This window comes from Antrostomus carolinensis, unplaced genomic scaffold, assembly GCF_000700745.2.
Source record: "Antrostomus carolinensis isolate BGI_N321 unplaced genomic scaffold, ASM70074v2 scaffold5521, whole genome shotgun sequence".
NCBI classification, from domain to species: domain Eukaryota; kingdom Metazoa; phylum Chordata; class Aves; order Caprimulgiformes; family Caprimulgidae; genus Antrostomus; species Antrostomus carolinensis.
In genome coordinates this window covers 36,083-58,656 of record NW_010296219.1, presented here as the reverse complement: position 1 = coordinate 58,656, position 22,574 = coordinate 36,083, and the positions used below count along the sequence as shown (strand labels likewise).

Genomic DNA, 22,574 nt, shown 5'->3' with positions numbered 1-22,574 from the left:
TTTCATTGAACTCATCTCAAGTATAGTGGGAAAACACAGCAGTGCAAGGGATGGTGAGCATGAGAAAAACAGGGGCTGGGTGACTTCCACCACAGCTCACTCTCACACTTGGAACCTGAGACTCTCCACCCCAAAGCACTCAATCTAGTTTGTAGCAGAGAGGACCTCTTATCCTTTAATGACTTCCCAGAGCAGATTGCACTTCCCAAGATGCTTCATCAACCTGTGAAAGAGAGAGGCTGGACTTCAGCCTCAAATATGTGTCTGAAACTTTTCCCCATCTCCATCCTTAGGTATTTACTTGTTTAATCTGTTTAAACAGTTCATGTGTTGCTGTTTTCTTGCTTTTATTTAAGAAAAAGAGAGCTGGATCTCTGCTTCCCAGGCTGTCATGCTCACAGGGAGGTTACAACCAAGTAAGGAACCCAAGAGGTGATCAGCCTTCCTCACCTCTGAGAGCAGCAGGGACCGTGCTGATGGGGCTGTGCTGAGGGTACCGGTGACTCTTGAGAAGTGGGTGGCAGCTCAGAAGTCATCTTCGGTCTCACAAAATTGGCTTTGCCTCCTAAAATGTCTAAAAAACTGAAATATGCTTCATTCACATGTCTTGAGGCAAGGAAAGCTGTATTTCTTACCTGTAATTACTAAGGTAATTAATCAATTATTTAAGTACAACTGGTTTTCTTCCAGCAAAGCGATCAGAAAATGAAAGTCAAAAGTGATTGATTCATTTTCTAACCACTCTGTAGCAAGAACATTGTTTATGGGGATTGTGGTTATTGGAAAATTCCTGCAATACCCCCAAAGCCTCTGACAGTCCCTGTTTGTAACCGAATAGTTGTTTTCCTGTTTGTTCCAATTTAAAACCCTTCCTGTCAAAAGCCTTTTACTGGTCCAGAAGCTGGACCACTAAATGTTTTTCATGTCCCAAATACTCTTTTCTTCCCAGTTCTTTTTCATTTCATGCTTTGATGATGGGCCTGGAAGTTTGCTGGTGCATTCATTAGGGGAGAGCTGGGCAGTATTTCTTCACTGATATTTATTTTTCAGCTGAAAAAAAAATGGCTACATGGTTTTTTGACTGTAGTTTTTTGAGGGAAATTTTTCTTTTGTCCTCTTTTTTAACTGGAACAAGCACATTTTTATGTGAGGTTGGGGTTTTTTTTTGAGAAGCAGAAACAACACTGTTACTAGCAATGATTAAAACTCAGTATGGGTTGGTTTATACTGCTGATAACACGTATGAAAGGCAAGCAAATCACTTGGCCCATTTGCAGGCAAACTCCTAAAATACCTCCAGCTTCTAATTTGCCTGAAATCTTTCTGCAGATTGTCATGATGTGCGGATGGGGAACGTCTCCTGGGTTGGTTTTGATGTATAAACCCCATCACTTCTGCAGTATTAGCTCATCTGCTCTGTCCTGACTTCCCAGCTGTTTATTAGACTGAAGTTACATCCTCTGGCTGGGGAGGGGGTTAAGATTAATGGGTGGGTTGAGCAGTGGTGGGGGGTCTGGCAGGTGGAGTGACTGGGCGGCCTTTGCTGGGTATTGCTGGGGTTTGGTCAGAGCATCAATAGGGCTGGATTTGGGGAGATGTGGGCACGGGAGAGGGGTGGGGTTTACCCTGTTTTGAGAATGTGGCAGTGATGGTTGTAAATGGGACAAGAGTAGATTGAGATGAGATCTGAGAAAGAAATTCTTTCCTGTGAGTTTGGTGAGACACTGGCCCAGGTTGCCCAGAGAAGCTGTGGCTGCTCCTCCCTGGAAGTGTTGAAGGCCAGGTTGGATGAGGCTTTGAGCAACCTGGTCAAGTGGAAGGTGTCCCTGCTGATGGCAGGGGGGTTGGGACTGGATGAGCTTTAAGGTCCCTTCCAACCCAACCCATTCCATGATTTTATGATTCTATGGGAAAGATGAAGGGTTTGGGCTGGTGCTGCAATCATCATGGGGAGATTCCCAACCAAAAATGCCACCTCTTTTTACCACTACATGTAGGTGGGCACCCAATAAAAGCACTATGGCAAAGATGATGTGGTTTCTGCTGATGCAGGATGATTAGTATGAAATATTAAAGAAGCTTTTTACAGCTATCCTCTGTGTAAAATGAGGGTGTTATTTCTAATTCCACTGTACAGATGGGAAAACAGACAGTTAACGACTGTGCTGGAGGGCTTTGGTGGAAGCAGCAGGAGCAGAATCAAACCCAAGAGATCCATCTGTATCTGGGGTAACACCAGTTTGTGTTGCCCTGTGCAGGAGCCAGGCTGGGTGTCAATGCATCCATACCCAGATGCCTCTGTGTTGTTCCCATGGGATCTTTTCTCCTTCTCCATCAGACACAGATTTTACAGAGCCCTTTGTCACAGACTGTACGCTGTGCTTCAAGTCAGCAGATGCTCCAGCCCTTCATTGAATGAGAGTTTTTGTGTTCCCCAAGGAGCTGCTGCTCGTGGCATTACAGTGGGGCAAAAAGCATCACGTGTAGCTGCTGGCAGGTAGGGAAAACCAGAAGAACATCATGGGAAATGCATCCCTTCAGCTTCACATGCTGTCCATCCCTGACCCCCCCCCAACTTCACAGCTAGGTATTAGGAAGCAGAAGTGCTAAGAGCAGGTCCCTGTGTCCCAGTGGGGGGGGGATAAAATCTTCATTGCTATTTTGCTTTCCATGAGAAACAGTTGTTCTGTGATAAAGAGTCTGTTTGTACAGTAATTACCAGTGGGAATTTCTGGGTGGCTGTGCTCTCTCCCCTCCTGCTGCAGGATGATTACGGATGGACTTTCCTTCTAGGAGCAAAGTTGCAGCAAGACCATGGCAGATCCCCATTTCCTAGATTATTAATAACAGTATCATTTTCTTTCTCCCTTATTTCTCACCCACCCTGTGCTTCCCGTTTAATGAATTCTCTTCTCTCGCTGTAGACTCCGCAGTGACACCAGCCTGATTTGGAATGTAAATAGGCAGCCCAGTGTAAAGGGGACCTGCAAGAGCACCGCAGGGCTCTCATTATAATTTTCATTAAACTCCTTCTGTTTACGAATATCCAAGCAATCTGGCATTGCAGCGGGAGCAAGAGGAAATTAAAGCAACGCTACCGCTTAGCTCCAGCGTCAGGGAGCCAGGACCCAGCTGTTGAGCTGAAACTGAAACAAGGTTCCTACAGACAAAGTTTTCCATTGAAGGGTTATTTCAGCTTTGGCATCCTTCCCCTCTCAAGCTTTTACCCAGCTTGCAAGAGCTTACATGTTTTTTCTTCAGAGGATCTGGCCGGTGTGAGTGTTTTACGCGTGATCTATTCGTGACCTAATTAAGGGGATCAGCTGATAGAGCTCCCAGTGCAATGTGCAGTGAGGAGCTGGGGGAGCTGGGGGAGAACAGCCACTGAGCTGGCCAGAGCAGGACAGGGATGATGGAAGGGTGTCCAGAGGAGGCCACAAAAATGATCAAAGGGCTTGAGCACCTCTACTGTAAGGACAGGCTAAGAGAGTTGGGTTGTTCAGCCCAGAGAAGAGAAGGCTCCGGGGGGACCTTATATCTGCTTTCCAGTACATGAAAGGTGCCTAGAAGAAAGCTGGGGAAGAACTGTTCACAAGGGCATGGAGCAGTAGGATGTGGGGTGATGGTTTTAAACTAGAAAAGGGTGGATTTAGGTTGGATATTAGGAAAAAGTTCTTCAATATGACAGTGGTGAATCAATGGAACAGATTGCCAAGAGAGGTAGTGGGAGTCCCATCCTTGGAGATATTCTAGGTCACGCTTGATGGGGCTCTGAGCAACCTGCTCTAGTGAAGATGTCCCTGCTCACTGCAGGGGATTGGACTAGATGGTCTTTGAGGGTCCTTTCCAAACCAATACATTCTATGATTCTATGAAGGTGTGGAGCAGGGGGAGAGGAACCGTCAAGCAAACAGGAGAGAGGGAAGCTTTATCTAGCAAGGCCCTGGGGGGTTTCCACAAAAGACCAGTGACACAGAGACCATTTGTCCACACGTGCTGGGGAGCAACCTCAGTTGCTGAGTTGAGAGCTGTGCAGAAAGTGGGGCTTTGCTGGCCATGCTACATGGGCACCAAGAAGCTCTCATCCTCCTCTTCCCCTGGATGAGAAAAGCAGCTTCAGGTGGCTTTCTGCAGGTGTTTTGCCTTCAAAGAGGCATTTTTGTAACTCAGGGAAACCTTGGTCCTTCTGGAGCCACTCCAGACACAAACAGGCTTCAGTGCCCATCTCACCCTTTATGTTTAGCAAGGATTGTGCCTTTCCTGGAATGCTAAACAGCATTTGGGCATGTGGGACTGAATAATGACGTGTCTTTGCAGCCAGGATATTTCTGAAAGGCATCAGCAGCAGAAAGTGTAGGGATCAAGGTCAAAGCAGCAGAACTCCTGAGGGCATCGTTGGCAACACACAAAATGACACTGGGAAGGGAGAATCCAAAGCACAACGGTGCCAGGCCAAGGGGAAGGAGGAGGTGAGGACTCAGTGCTGGGATGTTTGACAGCAGGATGCTCCAGGCTTCAGCAGGGAAGCTGTGCTGAACCACACTGAGGAGTTAATTCCACCCAGGCCCTGTGCAGGATGGTACTGGGGTGGGAGAAGTCCTGATCCTCAGCTATGGCATGGTGTGCTCTGAAAGCTGTGTGTGCTGGAGAACAACAACCCAAGGCAGTGACCTGGTGTGGGGCTCGTGCCAGCCATGGGGACTTCTCCAGCTGCCTTATAGGTCCCTTTGGCAGGTGTTGGTCCTCCAGGCCATCGCAGTGACCAGAGTTTGCTTCTGAAATATAATTATGTAAAGAAATCAGCTGTGCTGTTGGAGGCCTCTCTAATGTCTGTGTGAATAGAACAGGTTTAAGCATCTCCTGTGGGGAGGAAAGGGACCAAACCCAGCAGAGAATGGGGCTTATTGTGTCCCTTGGCCAGAGTGACCAAAGGTGTCTGAGAGACAGTGACAAACAGAGACCTCCTGTGCAATTAGTCTCTTGACCTCTGTGGTTCAGCGAGGGATGCTGGCAATGGAGCTGTGGATCACAAGGCCCTGAGGAAGGTTTCCTTGACAACACTTACTGAAGAAAAATGAGATTTAGTGAATGCAGCGGGCATTAGCACGTGAGATGGTGACTTTAGAAGAGACAAGGACGTGGCACCTAGCAGAACGGGCCCCTCGGTTAGGGGGATGTGAAGTAGTGGCTCACCGAGCTGCTTTTTCAGAGAAACTGAATTAAACAGGTATTATGAGCATTAATATTTATTTAGAAATGCAGTCACTGTGGTAAAAATAGGCTTATTGTTTAATCAATTTTCTGCCCACAAAATCTCCACCTGGAATAAGCGCTGGCACAGACGGGAATTTTCTACTCAGCTGATAGTTTCATCACACTGCAGCTTGTGTTTAGGATCCTTTAGATCTAACATTGTTTCACTATTTACAAACACAAAGCCATTGTATAGAAAGACTATGTATAATGATATATCATAATAATGCAAATAATAGCAGTACCAATAGTAATAGTAATAGTAATAATAATAATAATAATAATAATAAACAGAGGAGACAGGTATTGCCAAAATTAAAACTGTTTGAAAGAATGAAAAATAAAGATATTTGTGTTCAAAACCTAAATAGATGTATTTTTTAATTATAATTTTGAAATTTTAAAATGTATTCCTGCTGTTTCAGCTAGCTGGACTTCCATTTTCATCCTTATATGATGTCTCATATAAGGGGATAGCAGTACAGTGACTTTCTCCTGAACTTAAGCCATCAACTGTTGCATGGCCAAAATACTTCAGGAAATCAGTGCAAGTGTTTCCTTCAAGAAAAGCCCCATGACCTCTTTCAGTGAAAGTCTTGGCCGCTCTGATGGTGTTTGCACAGTAGACAAACAAAGAACATCTTCTTAAAAAGCAAAGCCAGTTGGCAGGAAATCAAACGCTGAATCAACGCGTCGGGAATCAGCCAGGCAGCTCTGAACGTCACGGGAGCGTGGTGGTGGTGACCGAGGGCTGCAGCTGAGGCTCTTCGTCAGTTCAGGCTGGAGAGAGAACATGAATTGAGGGGTTGAAGTTGCAAATTTGGGCTGTGTTAAAGCTGTAGATATTCACGTGGGGGTCCAAGGCAGCTGTGTACACCAGTGGCAGCCCATGAGGCTATGTGTCCTTACAGTGATGGAGGACAAAGAGTAGCAAAAGAATTTTCAAGTTGCTTTTTTATAGGCCAAGTGGAAAATTGTCCAGGTTTCTCAGCAAAACATTTTTTCTTCTTTTTTGTAGGAGTATTCCCCTTAAGTCCTGGTTGAGCCTTAGCAGTAGGATCAGCCTTTCCCATTTGCTCCATTTATTGCACGCTAGTAAATTTATTTCAAACATTTCATTTTAAAAAGAATTCTCTTATTAAAGTTGAACGTGGAAAGTGTAAAAGCAGGTTTGCTTGCAGGAACATATGGATGTGTGTATGTGTGTGGGCAGGACATCCTCATTGTGTATCTGTACCTGTCATTGGGCTTTCTGAGCCTCTTCCTGCATCTGTACGAGCCATGTCAACATCTTGAAAGTGATATTTGTTCTTTTGTGATTTCAGAAATGCAGTGAAAGACACAGAACCAAACCAAATAAGATTAAAAGCTTTAAAGGCTTAATAAACAAAGAAGAGCAAATCTAGCTGATAACGTGGCCTTGATGGTCAGCTATAAAGGACAGGGAGTTAATGGATTACAGGTAACTCTGGTCATCACCACCCGTCTTCCTTAGCAGTATGGAGACACAAGGGGAGGAGGTTGAAGTCTCCAGCTCATCATCATGACAGGAGCAAGAAAAAACAAAAATGAGGGGACAGAAAAGAATTGGGGGACCAGAATTTAAACAAACAGCCCCCAGCCCATGTTGAATCAGCTCAGAGTGTCCTGCTGGCATCAACAACTGGCAGTGACACTGTCCTGTCAAAGCCATCAGAAACACAACTGGAATGGTTTGAACCTTCCAACAAGAAACTGTTCCACGTTTTGAGATGTTTTCTAAGACCACTTTCCTGTTCTGCAATGGGCTTCACCAGGCAATGCTCCTCTCCAGCTCAGGTCCAGCTTTCCTCTCTGCTGAAGTTTTAATGGTGTAAAGACCTTGAGCATGTCCTGTCGTGCTGGCTCACAAAGCTCACTGTGTGTGAGCTATGTGATAGGACTCTCTATAAACTGCAGAACATCTTCTCCACCTTTCTTATCTTTCCCAGCCATATAAATGAACAATAGCCCAACAGAGAGCTTTGGGTTGTTTTGTTTGCTGGGCTAACAATTGCTTCACATGGTTATTTGCTATTTCACTTTCACACAGATCAGCAGAAACATGGTTTATTTCAGGAAAGAAAAGTCTGCCACAACTATTCTGATTTTAGTACTGCAACAAATCATTTAACTTAAAGAATGAAAGGTAAAAATGTTCTATGGGCTAGAGAAGAAAAAGGAGCAGAAGGATTCCTGGTTTTAATAACAATAGTCATAAAGAAGAAAAATTTGTCCTCCCTGATGGAAAGGTCCTGTCAGCTTTGAATGTGTTGAAACCTGTGCCACAATCTGTGAAATTTCTCTTTATAGCCAATATCTCTAGAATATAATAGGCTTTCTCAATAGAATAGCGTGAATCATCGTAAAGAATGCTACAGCAAGGATATTACTCTGCAGAAACTTGGCAGCAGCAGAGAAAGATGGCATTTCCCCCGCTCAACAAGAGAGATCCAAGAGAGGTTCAGTACGAGGGTGCAGATACCTCAGTACCCATAGGCAGGAGCAAACCCTGACCCTGCTATTTCTGAGCCAGGCTGAAGGAACCAGGACTGAAGGTTCCCACGACGTTATTCACGTGACAACCTCAAATCAAGGCCAGCTTAGCACAAACATCAGCCCTATTTACCTGCAAATCTCCGCAGCATTTAGTGGGTGAGCTTTGCACACAGACCTGTAGTGTAATGAGTGCACTGGTTGTTTATCTATTAGTTTTTAGCAAATACTTCCTTAATTACACTAGGTTCCTGGGGGAACAGGGACAAACCCAGGGTAACTTCAGGCTCTGTTTCTGGTGACTGGTTTGCAGCACAGACTCACTACCTGCGTGTCAGTAATACAGTGTTAGAGTTTCATCAGGAGCAGTTCCACTTGTCATCAACCCACACCTTACAGAAAATTGCTTTTATTTTTCTAAATGAGGTAACAGTTTGCCTGAGCTCACACATCACACAAAGGAGGACAGACCCAGCTCCTGCTGCCAAGGACACAAAACCATTAGAAAATGCAGAGAAAGTGGCAAAGGAATGTAAATCAGGATAGAAACAATCCAGAGACAAGGGCACTTGCAGTAAGGAAAAGGGAAGTGTGATATGAAACTAACTTCTGGGATCATGGGGAAAAATCCAGTGTGGCCAGGGACCGGAGACCTCTCTAGGAGTTGAGTTCAGATGCCCCAATCAGAAGTCAATATAAATTGTCAGGTCCATCTCCAGGACAGTTGAGTACCTCTCACTTCACAGACCAATATCTTCCCTAGTCCAAACAAGCCAGAAAACATCAGAAAGCTGTGGAAGGACAAGCTTCCCCCTTTTTAAACAACCCTAATGGCAAGTGTTCTTTTGTGAGGAGAAAACACTTTTCCAGACATGGAATCCTGGCTGGGAAAAACTCATGGCAGAAAGCATGGGTGGGAAGGACCTATCTTTATCCCCTTTTCTGGTCCTGAAGGCAAGAGGTGAAGCTGAGCAGGGCGTTATCTCTGGGAACACACCCCCATTGTGTCCCCTCGGTTAATTGATGCACCGCGGCGCTGGCTCTGGTGGCACACACTCCCGTGTTAATGTCACGCACAAAGCCAATTAAATGCCTGATTGGATGAAGTGGTCACAGTCAAGTGACCCATTGCCAACCAGTCAGGATTCAAGATTTCCAAATATCGTTAAGGTATGTGCCTTAATCCCTTCCTAAAAGATTAAGCATTTAACCTATTACTGCTGTTTCTGATGAGATACAGTAAATCTGCTGTGCTTGGAGGGGAGAGAGGGCTGAGCAGTGAAATGAGCAGCATTTGTCCTGTTCCAGCCCTGCAGCACATCTCACAGCATCTTCCAGGCAGTTCACGTTGATCCTTCAAAGGGTTGACTAATTATTTTCCAGAAGAGACAGTTTTGGAGGCTGCCTCCATTCCCTCCCCACTCTCCCTGTGCCCCTTTGCCAGTGAAGAGAGATGTCAGAGAAGGAAACTTGCTTATCACCACGCTGATTGATGTTCCTCAGCCAGGGCTGCTATAGATTTCTTTGAAATACAGATTTTTGTTGAACTTCCAAGGTAGTGTTGAGAATTGCAAAACCTTCCTAGCTCCGAAGAGGTGTGAAGGTGATTTTCCCACTGATGCAGGAAGAAGGAAGAATAATGGTCATTTGACAGATGTGGCTTCCCTCAACGTGTGGCTTGACTGGTACCTGCAACCACTCACATCTTTAGATGCTTTAAGCCATTACAGATGTTCCAGTGCTTGGTCCTCAGTTTCCATTTAAAAGCCAAGCCAGGAAAAGATGTCACACAGTGGACTAGGAGCATGTTAATGATCCTGGTTAATGTCTAATTAGTAATTAAATTTACATTGACTATCAATGGTAAATTTTAATCATTTATTTAGGTGAAAAGAAATGTGAAATGTCATCATGCAATCCCAGCATTTCAACAAAAATATTTAAACACACTATGAAATTTTACCCTGACAGGGAAATCTCCTGCTGTGCTTTAGCAGGGAAGTGTGTTAATGAAGACAAGCAAAGAGAAAATGGAATCATAGGATCATTTGGGTTGGAAGGGACCTTAAAGCTCATCCAGTTCCAACCCCCCTGCCATCAGCAGGGACACTTTCCACTAGACCAGGTTGCTCAAAGCCTCATCCAGCTGGCCTTAATCTCTCTGTGTAAGGCTGGCCACTAGGGTAAAAAACCTGCAGGAACCCTTTTGCCCCCTCCATGCACTGTTTCACCTACAGACATAATATTTAAAGGCTGTGGAGATGTGAAGGAGAACAAACAATTGTGTGTTTACTGTGTTTTTTCAGCTGCACATGTAACACGACCGTTCGGATCCAGGTTACCTGTTGTTGCCTGATCCACAGATGATGGCTACAGATGAAAAGCACATCTTTATGCAAATATGATTTGAAAAGCAGACCCAGCACTTCAACAGTAATGGAGTTTTATTTCTAGAACATAGTACGAGCCTTGACCCATGTTATTAGTGCAAGAGAGGAACACAACCTGTCCTCCTAGAAAACCGATGTGTTTGCAGAATTTCTTTGCTGGGTGACAGCATTTTCTGTGGGGTTAAGGCAGAGGAGAGAGTTTCCTTCTCTCTTTCACTTTGATGGATGTGTGCTGGAGAGCAGAAACATGAGAGGTGTCAGGAGTGATGGAGTGATGCTGAAAGCTCTGACAAATGAGCTCTTGAAAGTCCTGCTGCAGCAATTTAAGATGTTACTGTGCCACTGCTCACCTCTGTCCTCTGCCAGGTCCACCTCCCCATTGCAAAGTGCACAGAAGGGCAGACACATCCCCACACAGGCACTGGAGCTCACTGGTCTGTGTTAGCTTGGCCATTAGAGGAGATGGGATGAGTACAAAGGGGAAGTGGGGCATGTAGACACACGTTCTGTCCTACTGACCTGGTTCATAGGCAGTAAATTGCTTTGGGAATGGAGTGAGATCCTCAGCTGCTGCAGTGATTTGCTCAGGGAACACGTCAAAACCTTGAGAACAAACGGCACGAGCCCAGAAGCTGTAACTGTCCTTTTCCATCTCCCTTCCAGCTTGCTGCATTAGAGAGGCAAGTGTTCGATTTCCTGGGATACCAGTGGGCCCCTATTCTTGCCAACTTCCTCCACATCATCATTGTCATCCTTGGCCTGTTTGGGACCATTCAATACAGACCTCGCTACATAGTGGTGGTAAGTAATGTTGGATTTGTTCAGAGCCATTCACAGCCTTTTGCAGCCTTTGCTCTGGTGGGGTATGGCAAGTGATGAGGAGCAGAGGAAACCCTTGAGAAACCAGGCATGAGTGTTGTAAACAATTTTAGGAGGAGGTGCTGTGCTTGGGAACACGTTGTTCAGTGTGCTGCACTTCTACAGTACTTCCAACTTGGAAGAGAGCAGATAATTATTGCTGGCACCAAAGTAACACCTGGATATTGCACAGAAGACAGGGAGAACCAGATGCTGGACAAAGGCATAGCAAAAGCTCTTCCACTCCCTCCAAACTTCTGCCCCTGTGTCTCTTAACCAGGTGAGGGACCACCTGGACATGGGAAACAAACAGAGGAGGAGGGAAAAGCTGTGGTGACTCAGGGCATTTAACTGCCCCCAGCTGCATCACATATATATAAACTAATTCCAGCTCCTTCCTAATACTCACGGCTTCTTTTCCCTTCCCCTATTCTCTTCTAGTATGCCATCTGGACTGCTATTTGGGTCACCTGGAACATCTTCATCATCTGCTTTTACTTAGAAGTGGGAGGGCTCTCAAAGGTGAGTAGGAGCTTTTATGGGTGAGTGCTGAGGCTTTGTCTCAAAGGGGATGGAGCTGAGTTGTGAGATGCAGGAGGGAATGGTTGAGGTGAGTGGCAAGGGGCTTCCTGGGAGCAGCTCCTGCCCTCTTACCTATGGAGAGGGCTGCCTTACTAGGGGATGGAGGAGTACTGCTTGTTGTATGGTAAAAATGGGAAGGTAATGCTGGTTTCTGGAGCCTTTTCCTGGTTAGTGAAGGTAGTGTCTGGAATAAATCCTGCCCTCATAGTGGGTATTTGGTTTTTGAAGGTGAGAGCAAGCCTGGCAGCAGAGCTGTCCTGAGGGGAGATGGGGTTTGAGGGTTACTTCCCAGCCATGATGCAGAAGTGGCTGAGGAAGGCTATGAGTGGTTGTTGCCACACAACAAAATATTTCCTGTTGTATCTTTCTGGGAGAGGTTCCTCTCTCTGAACAGAGAACAAACCAGAGGGATGCTGGGGAGGCTGGTGCATCTCCTCTGGATGCAGCCTCAGGGGTGACATGGCTTCCCTGTCTTAATCCTTCTTAAATACAGTGGTAGTTTTTCATGGCTTTTGGCCAGAGCTGTTGTGAGTGAATATGTGAAGCTCTTTGAAGACTAGAAAAGCTAAATATTGCTGTCTGCTTAATGAGGGGTGAGTCAGAAATAATAAAAATGGGAGGCAGGTCCTAAATTAAGCCTGGGCTGTAAGCAATGAATTACTAAGTGTTGCTGTAGCTTAGCAGCCTCAGAGCAGTTATGGGATACAGGTTCATTTCAGAGCACTCTACCACTGGCCTAAATTCTCAGGTCATACATCTAAGTTGCAGTTATAATTGGAACTGCACTACTCTTTTTTTTATTAGGACTACAGCAAGTCATGAGTGACAGCATAAATCCTTTGCAGATAAGAAAATGCAGCTTCCTAATTCCTCAATTAATCTCCGTTTCCCCTCTCAATTATGCACAGAAATTTTGAGAGAGTTCTTGCCCAAAACAATGATTACTCATGGTCTGAAAGCTCAGCCTGAGATGATCTTGGTGTTGGCTGTGACCAACTAAAAAAAAAGAATTTTATGTAACTTATTTAAATGCTTCCTTCTGTGGAGGAAATATTGGCTTGATAAACTGCTCTGGGAGCTCCTCTGACAGCCAGGGTTTGCTTCCAGCTGATTACTTGTGTTTACTAATCCTGCCCTGCAACATGTTGGGCTGTTCTTTTGCCATTCAAACAGCATCAAACTCGACTTTGTCTGCTGTGGAGGAGTTTTATCTCGTAACCTTGCTCTGTGCTGTGGCTTGTTTTAGCAAAGCCAGCACATGGAGAACCTCTGTTTAGCATACAGGGTGACATTTGTGATTGAAGACTTTTTTTTTTTTTTTAATAGAATTGGGCTGCAGTGTAAGTTTTTATCAATTCAGTGCACTTCCCTCTAGAGCTGCAATGAGAAATTCATGGTGTTAATTTGGTAGCAACTGGCAAAAACAACAGAGTATTTGTGCTTGTTTGGCAGTAAAATGCTTTACAGCTTTGGCTGTGTTTTTTAATGAGTTACTTTCTTACAAGAGAGTCTTTTTTAAATGAAAAACTGATGAAGCTACTTTCTTTCTTCCTTCTCCCCTTTAACTGAAGTTATTTGGGTTTTTGTAAAACAAAACCTCACTTCCACGTGAGAACAAGAGAAACGCTTGAAACAGGAATGAAGGTTTCTGTAGGACAGGGTGGTGCTTTGCAGGAGGAACTCAAGAGTTGCTCTCCTGCTGCATCTCTAGAGACCTGATCCAAAGCCAACTGACAGCTGCAGAGTCTTATTGATCTCTGTAGGCTTGAGATCAGACCCCAGAAGGACACCTGAGCTTGGATGTGTCCAACATGTGTTGGACAGGCTCTTGGAGGGGGCAAGGGCAGGGCAGTATCAGTCAGGGGTTCAGGGCAGCAGTGCTGCAGAGGAGCAGGTACCTCTGTGTGCCCTCAGGAGCTTGGAAGGAAGCTGTCCTTTAGTTCCTAAGAAGAAGTCAAAGCTTGTAATTAGCCTGGCAATAAGCAGGTAGATTGCAACTATTAGAGGAAGAGCTTTGGTTGATTGAGGCTGATGGAGCTGGTCAGGTAAACACTTAACTCGTTACCTACTAGACTGAGCATGAATATGCTGGGGAGTGTTTCAGACAAGGCTGTTCCTGTGTGAGTCCTTTAAGAGGATGTGTGATGAGTTGACCTTGGCTGAACACCAGGTGCCCACCAAGCTGTGAATGCCAGATGCCCACCAAGCCGCTCTATCACCCCCCTTCTCAACAGGATGGGGAGGGGGGAAAATAAGATGGAAAATAAAATTGAGATAAAGGCAGTTTAATAGAAATAAAGCAAAGCTGTGCATGTGGAAGCAAAAGAACACCAAAATATTTATTCTCCACTTCATCAGCAGGTGATGTCCGGCCACTTCCCAGGAAGCAGAGCTTCAGTACGCATAGCGGCTGCTCCTGGAGTACAAATGTTGTAAATAACAAATGTCCCCCCTTTTCCCCCTCTGTTCTCCAATCTTTTATTTCTGAGCAGACATTATATGGTACGGAACATCCCTTCAGTCAGTTTGGGTCAGTAACCAAACCACTGGTGTGTTACCAACACCTTTCTAGCTACTGATACAAAACCCAGCACTCTGAGGGCTGCTGTGGGGAAAATTGACTCCATCTCAGCCAGGCCCAGTACAGGACGATAGCTCTGAGGAAGGTCTTCAGGTGCTTCAGGTCCTCCATGATTCCTGGTGAGCTTGTGGGAGAGAGGGAGAGCAGAATTCCTGCCAGAGCTGTGCTCACCCCTCTGTATTCCTGACAAGGGCAGCCTGCCAGGGAGATCTGTCAGCAGCAGCCATGTAATGACAAACTGCAGAAAGGGCAGCGAGCTAGAAAGAAAGGAGTTTAACTTGGTGGCTGGTAATGACAGCCCAGTGTAACTGGGGCAGGTGATAACTCAGGTGGGGTGAGAAAAGGGGGAAAAGATCCAAGTGTTTCTGCTGGAACAAGTTTAGGAAAAGCCTGGGGAATTGGAGAGAAACAAACAAAAAAAGAGGATATGTTTTTGTGCACTTATTGCAATTAATTCCTTGTGCTCTGGTGCCCAGATCTGATTTCACAGTGGTACATGATGGGAGCAGGGAAGTGCTGTGCAGGGCTGAGGTGAACACAGACACTTGTTTTTTGCTCCCCTCACTTTGGGTACCCGGCTGAGCTAAAGAACAGAACCAGGGGCACCATGGCTGGGGGGGTCTGTGAGGTAAGGTCCTGTGCCAGCCCATAATCAATTTGGCAAAGGGGTTAAGAGACTCTCTTAGTGATAAACTCTATAAGTAGAATATGGGCTGGTAGGTGCATGGTTGCTGAACTGCACTCTGGGGGCTGGCTGGCTGCTTTCCTGTACCAAACAATCACTTCTCCACTGCCTCTTTCATCCTTTGGGTTGTCTGCCCACCAATTCTCATCCTCTTTTTTTCCTCCTGTCTTTTGCATTATTTCCTAAAGTGTTCTTCCAGCAGTGCTTGCTCTCTCCTGGCCATGGAAACCCTGAGAATGGTTGTTCTGAGCCCTGCTCAGGGTAGTTGTAACTACTTCCTAACCATCTCCTTCCTAACCAATACTTATAACTACTCTGATTTTTTTTTTCTCCTCCAAAAGGAAAATGTTCTTTCCTGCTCTATAAATCCATTCTCCTTGGAAGAACTAAACTGGCCTGATTTCTATATTTCTATCCTGTCATCTTTTCTTAGAAGGAATAAGAGTGTGAAATATGGCACAGCAGAACTTCATCAGGTGGCCTGACACAAATGGATCAGCAGAAGCATCGAAGAAAGCACTTCCCTTGTTGCTGCAAGGGCTTCCCTAAGTGCATAGCCTATGCCAGCTTCCCTGTAAGGGCTTTGCCAACGAGCAGGCAAGAGATGCAGCAATCTGGATTTGAAGGGTTGCTTCTCGGTGCTGGCAATGAGATGGTGATGTGCCTCCGAGCGGCTCTTGGCAGCATTGCCTTGCTGACGTGCTCTGCTCGTGGTTCTGAGCACACTTGCAGCATCTGGGGGAAATTCAGCCTTTCCAAAAGTCTTGTCCCACTGCTCTGTGGTGGGGCTTGCAGCCGGATTTCCACATTGCAGTTCCTCCTCCTCTTGTCTGTTCCATCTCCCTCTTTTCTCTTCATCCATCTGGCCATTGGGTTAGGTGAATTATGGAAGCTAACTCTGAAGCTTCTAGGTTGTGCTTGAAATAACATGTCAAGCTTCTCTCTGTCTACTTGAATATGAAATGTGGTCCCTCCTGCAACCCCTGAGTTGGAGTTAATGATTAAAATCCTGCTGGTAAGACATATGAGCATCTGTCTGTCCAGCTGCCATGCTGATTGACTCTTCATCATGTACTTGAGAAATGTTCAGAGAGGTTCGAAGAATTGATGTTGTGTATTTCAATGTATTCCTGTCTTTTCCCTCTGGAATTACTCATCTTGGAATAGTGATTTTTTTTTTAATTTTATTTTTTTTACTCTTCTTTTATATTCTCTGTTGTGTATCCAGTGCTTTGATCTGAATCCAGAGCTGCTGTGGTGGTCTAAATCTCCTCTTGAAATGGAAGCAGCCCTTATTAGTCAGATGGGGGGTTATTTGTATTCCAGAGAATCTGGATGGTATCTTGGGATGTCTTTGTACATGGAAAAAATGCTGTAAGGAGGATGGATAAATCCATGTGTAATTACAACTGTCCTTCAACTCCACTTTAAATTTAGAAACTGGAAACTTGGGATTTGGGCTTTAAATGCTGTGGCATTGTCAACAAGCCTGCTGAGAGACAATGCAAGTGCTGCTCTGCTGTCTCGGGGTGATACAGCTATTCAGCACACATGACTAAAAGATAAACATTATATTTCCTATTTTGATAAGAAATGTTTCCAACTGAAAAGGCTTTAAATTATTCTGCTGTCAAGCTCTGGGGGCTCCCATGCAGGGTTCAGTTTGTTTCCAGAGCTGTTCCAGTGCTGCCTTCCCTGATAATTAAGGAAATTTAGGGGGGAGGTGGTTCAGAAGGCTGAAGCAAGAAATAAACCCGTCTCTGATAGTTTCCCTTAGAAAAGCATTTCAGAACAGCTTTCAGAAAACTATTTTAGAAAAGGAACACAGCTGGTTCTGTGGGTGTCAGAAGTAGGTGTGAGTTTCCCTGTGGGACACAGTGGAGTGAGACTGGGAGTGGAAAATAGACTCTGTAAAAAAAGTAGGTACTACAGTTTTAGTGCTGTTCTCTTCCTTCTCACGCTGATGGCAAATGGATGGCAACCAGGTGCTACAACAGTTGAGAGTGATATGTGATTTTTTTTTTTGGCTGGCCTTCAAAACACTCCTGAGAAGAAGCTCATATCACTCTTTGCTCATATTTCTCTTCAGGCTGAAGGTTAAAGAGGAAGCGATAGTCCTTCAAATAGCAGCCTGCCAAGAAACGAGGGGGAGTGCGGTTACACACGGATCATTCTCTCTCCTGACAGCAGGGCTTGCTCTCTTCTGGGATTCATTAACATCTTCCAACCTGCATACCACTTCTGGGAGTGTGTCAGGGTGTTTGAGCTTCAGATATGTTGCAGAAAGTTTTTGGGAAACAGCTGCTTCTTAAACTTTCTTGCAACTGGTTCTTCTCTCCTGATTTTAGTGTCCTGTTCCTATTCTGTAGTTTCACTTCTCTTCAGTCCTCTCCTAGCAAATGAAGCTGACAAACCACAGGAGACATCCTGGGATTTCTTGGTTTTTCTCCCAGTCTCCCAGCAAGCACTGAGCAACTGGAGGTCAATTAAATGTTTTTTCTTGAATGCTCTTTTTTTGTGCCCCATCAGTGCAGGTATCCCCCGAGGACATCCAGCCAGGGGCACGAGCATGTTGGGATCCTTTTGTTCATGCTGTCCTCATGTCCTGCAGTGCTCCAGATAGATGCTTGTCTATAAAGGTGTCTCTGTGAACATGAGAGCATCCACAATCCCAGTGTGGAATCAGTATTCACTTGATATTGGTGAGATGGATGGCTCATGTGTGTGAGTTCTTGGGAGATCCAAGGAAAGCAGCCTGTTTCTTACTTTGCAAGGAGTAGAGAAGGCACTGAAGGGGCTCTTGGCATTGGTGAGGCAGAAGGTTTGGGAAGGCACCATCTGTGAGGTGGCAGAGGGAAGCCCTGGGGACAGAGGTTAAGAGTAGGTCTTGTGGTGCCCTGTGGAACAGCTTTGTTTCTGTGCTCATTTGGGGAAGCCCCAGGCAAAGAAACAGGAACTGAATCCTTTTTTGAGAAAGATGATTCTTTCCTTCCCTAACCAAAGTGGTGAGTGGTTTGTGAGAGGGAGAAAAGCACGGCATCTTGGAGGACTGGCTGTCTTCAGGAGGAAAAGCTTTTGCTGGAGAAGATCCATGTGTCTCAGAACATGTAAACTTGGGAGAGAAAGAACAAGCTTTGCAGAAAAGATGTGATTTGGTGGATACGTGAGATATCTGTGGGCCACTGAAGAGCAAGGCCCAGCAGAGGGAGCAAGCCAAAGGCTCTTCTGCCAAAATTGTGAGAAGCTGGAAGAGAAAACTGTCTCTAGAAATGTAGCTAGCACAGCATCTTGCACTGTGTGCATTATTGTGTGACTGCCAATCTCATAATTATTCTCCATAGCCCTTAAAATGCAGACAGCTCCCTTTAAACTCCCAACTGTTAATAGAGTTCTCCCAGTTGTCTTTGCTAGTCAGGCTGCTTTTGCACCGGTGCCATACTTCATCTCCATGCCCTCCTCCATCTACTGTAAAACACATCCCATCTGTTGTGGTGATTATGGCAGGAGTTTGGCAGCTGTCTTCTCACTTAATTGTCCACATTTCTTAACATATGCTTCCTGCAGCATATTTTAATAACAGCTCTGCAAAGAGTTTGTGAGGATCCGTGGTGGAGTGGAGGGTACCTACATCATGTGCATAGTAGGACACTTGGTTTCTCCTCACAGGTTTTCTGGCTGGCATTCAGATTTTCTGCTCTGGTAACTCAAGTTTGCCCCTGGATACAAACACAGACACAGAAAAGTGTGTCTGCAGCACTACCTGGCTGGGCTCCCTGTACTGGCAGTGGAGACAATTCCTTTCTCCAGAGGGTAATTCAGAGCAGGAGTCTGGATTAGCTGCTGTGAATCTGGTTTTCCCTCTTGACTCTACAGGGAGCTGAGGTGAAGGAGTGACCATGTGAGGTTTTTAATGTTGGGAAGTGTGAGTGCCCCAAGGTCTGGCTTCTGCTGTTCTGGGAGCCACTCTTTTCCCACAGGGACTGTGTAGGACCCTGGCATGAGCAGTGTGAAGTAGTATATGGAGAGGTGTTAAAACTATGGTTAGGTGGGATGTGTGTATCCAGTACCTATTTCTACTCTGTAGAGACACATAGATTCTCTTCCTGATAACTTTATAATCTGTCCTTCAGAATAAAGCTCCCAACCCCTCACCTTGTTTTGTGGTTGTTGATTCCACATCAAAGTGACCTGAGAAGGCTGCTGGGGCAGCCAGCACTTAGCACTCCTCTGTGAAGTGACCAGCTGATCTGTTCAGCCAGTTCTGAGGTTCTTTCATTGTTTGCAAGGTGGGCTTTGCCATGTCCTGTAAGCTCAAATTCCCAAAGCTCTCCTGGGTACTCCAGAAGGTACCACTCTTCTCAAGTGTGAGGAAAGTGTGGTCATTTTTAAATTGAGCACCTGGCTGCATACCAAACTCCTCCACTGCTTGTGTGGCATTTCACTACGTGACCCCAATGATGGGATGGGTTAAATTGTTGAACTAGCAAATACAAGGAGAGCAAAACAAAAAAAACCTCTCTTGGGGTAGAGATGATAAGGAATTGCTGGGATGTGTTTGCAGGAAGCTGTGATCATCATGGTGAGGTCAGCTCAGCTGGGTAGTCTAACCTGAGACTAGCAGTATGTAAGGTCAAAAGGAGATGGAGAAGCACCATATGTGAAGAGCATGGAAGGAAATAGGACAGAAATGGTAGAGGAACTTGTTAGATGTGTTCAAAGCTAGGAACAGAGGAAGATCTGTTGGGTTTTGAAACTCACTTTGGGGTCATAAAGTTCATATTTTTCAGTTCTGTGTGTTGGTTCCTGTGCTGGGAAGAGCACACCCATAGCATGTGATTCTGTGACAGGATGCTTGGTGCTGCCCTATTTACCTTTTTCTTCTGGATTTACAAGATTAATCTCCTAAACCCAAAACCTGACTGTTCTTTTCTGGGAACCACTAGCAAAGTGTGCTTGGGTCTGCAGCCTAGAAGCTCTCTTTCTATTTTAGAAGCTGCTCAAACCTGCTTCAAAAATATGCTACATGATGGTGAAACAGGTTTGTTGGAGTGCTGCAGGACTGCCTCAGAAATGGTCCCCACCACAGAAGCCTGCCTGTGATATACTTTTTAATAAGGAATATAAAGCCAAGATATTTTGATCTGTGCTAGCACTTCTTGAGTGGGGATCTCAGTAACTTTAGGTTTTCCACTGACTTAGTATGACCTCCATCTGACAGTTTGTCCAACGCTCTTATAGTAAATGGAGATCTCTTTGCAACTTGTCTCTTTAGGACAGTGAACTCTTGACGTTCAACATCTCCCGGCACCAGTCATGGTGGAGTGAAAATGGTCCTGGCTGTGTAAGGAAAGAGGCTTCCATGTCTGGCATCAAAGGGCTGGACAGCCATTCCTACATCTCTGTGATAGGCTGTGCCCTGGAGTATCGCTACATCGAGGTGATGCACAGCTCCTTCCAGATCCTGATCGCAGTGAGTACCTCGCTGAGAGCACCACGGGGTAGCAATTATTGAGGAGTTGTTGTTTGATTTTTGTTTTGTTTTGTTTTTTTTCCAAGCACAGAGGCTGGCCCATGTTTTCCACCCCACTTTGTATCATCTGATTGCAAAAGCCTCTACAAAGGTTTTTGGTTTTGTTCTCCTCTTCTCTCTTCTGAACAATATTGCTTGAAAGAATTGGAATGGATACCAGCAACCTAACACACAAAGTAATGCATCACATGTGACCATACCTTAACAAATCATCCTGTATCTCTGTTGGGGTGTAGAAATTAATGTTTTCTCAAGGACAGAGACCCTTCTGAAGAAGGATTTCTCTTATTCCACATGACTCAGTGATGGGTGGCAGAGCACATTTGTTGTGAAGAAATAAAAGGGAGAAGATCCTTATCTCCAGAAAATGAAAGAAACTTTGAGGAAGCAGAAAGCAGCATCTTTTCTTTCTGCTGACACCTACAATATACACACCAAATGTTTTCATCAACTCTTTCCTCACTGAAGTCTTCCCCAGGCTTTTTTAAATTACTCTGCAGTAATTCAGTGTCCTTAATGTTCACTGTTAATTGTTTCTCGCTTGTCTGTGAAATTAACTGAAACAAAATGTCCATTGTCCCCCTTACTTCCTTGGCACTCCTGCATTTTGTAGCTGCATTAGATTTAACAGCCAGCATCTTTCTAATCTGCTTTGGTTTATTACTTTGTGGTTAATGGCTTAAAGCCCAAAGGGACGTGGACTAGTGAAACATTCACAGTTCAGCTTTCAGTTTTGGCTTAAAAAAGAAGGGTGACTTGCCCTGATTAAATGTTAAAGGATAACAAATAGAGAAATTCCAAGTTTCTGGAGTGCCAAGTACTTCTCTGCATGCTTTTGGTACAACTTTCCACTGTCTCAATCCTGCATTTCCTATTAGCTGGGATGATCTGTGGGACCCAGTGAACTGCAGGGAAGGGGAGGGGGAACTCAGACCCTTTTCTTGCCATGTCACAAAAAAGAAGCAGATGGAGAAGCTCCTGTTTCCTGAGTTGGATGGACTCCCTGGTGTGTGTGCTGGCTGTTAATATTTGGTTAGTTCTCCTTCAGGGAAAAATGATCTGCATTAAACTGTCTGCAAGTTGCTTCAATGCACGTGCAGCAGAAAGGCAAACCTATATACCCAGGAAAACAGAGCCTGTTCTATTTATAAAGAGCAGTTAGCTGGAACAGGATTGATGCTGCTGAGCTGGTGCTGTTCCTGAGTGTGGTGAAACAATTGACAGATTTTGAAGTCAGAACATCCCAGACTTCTCAATTGGAGCACTATGTCCCTATCAGCATTCTTCCTAAATGCCTGAGCTGGCACAAACCCCTGTGCCCCAGGCGAGAGGTTCAGCCAACAAATGATCCTGAGTATGTTGGGAACAGACCTTTGGTTTAAGGCAGCTCACTAACGTAGCCCTGAGCTAAGTCATCACACCAATATATAGGAGTCTGTGTCTCTGGGAGTGTTTTCTCCTTTGTTTCTTACCAAAAGCACATGATAATATTCTCTATGCATCTGCAAAACACAACAAAGGGCCAGATGGGGAAGCAGAGGAGGGAACTGTACGATAAAATAGGATTTAGGTAAATATTTTCTCTCTCCTTCTCCCTGAGATTTAAGTTGCTGTGGTTTTTTTTGAATCTGAAACCCTGGAAATGAGGCTAAAATACTGGTATGCAAGAAAGTTATATGGGCTGAGCTGTGCAGAGTGAACTAAATTTCTACTTGTCCTGTAGTAAAGGTAGAGTATTGAAACTCCAGGCTGGTAACTCCTGCTGGCTCTGAAATGCTCATCATTTTATCATGTAGTGGGAGAAATAGAGCTCTTCCTCTCTGCTTTGCAGAGGTAAGGCAGAAAGTGAGCCTTTTCACTTTCTCACTCAGATCCTGCCTGAAAACAATCAACCAGTTCTCTCCTTTTTTAGTCCCTGAGGGTCAAACTCTTTGATCTCTGCCACTATCTTTTTTTTTTTCCCTCCCCGATTCTCTTTATCTCATTTTAAGGCAGATTTTATTACAGACTGCTGTCCTTGCCAGAGTGCCTGGCAGGTACTGTGCTGCAGACAGGCAGGGAGACCAGATCAATAGTACAAAAAAAACCCAGCATGACCAGGAACTTGAAGGCTCAGGGGATGCAGCAAGGGACATGACCTAGTTCCCTCCTTGTCTGCAACACATTTGAGACCAGAATAGT

The 22,574-nt window shown here is 45.1% G+C and overlaps 1 protein-coding gene across 1 annotated transcript in view; it reads left to right on the top strand.

Moving 5' to 3' along the window:
- The window catches only part of LOC104532882 (sodium/potassium transporting ATPase interacting 4), a 46,220-nt gene that overhangs the window by 14,744 nt on the left and 8,902 nt on the right, over positions 1 to 22,574 (top strand). Inside the window, exons 2-4 of the mRNA XM_010178200.1 lie at positions 10,821 to 10,958; positions 11,457 to 11,537; positions 20,136 to 20,333. Coding sequence (XP_010176502.1) covers positions 10,821 to 10,958; positions 11,457 to 11,537; positions 20,136 to 20,333 — 417 coding nt within the window. The remainder of the gene's footprint in view (positions 1 to 10,820; positions 10,959 to 11,456; positions 11,538 to 20,135; positions 20,334 to 22,574) is intronic.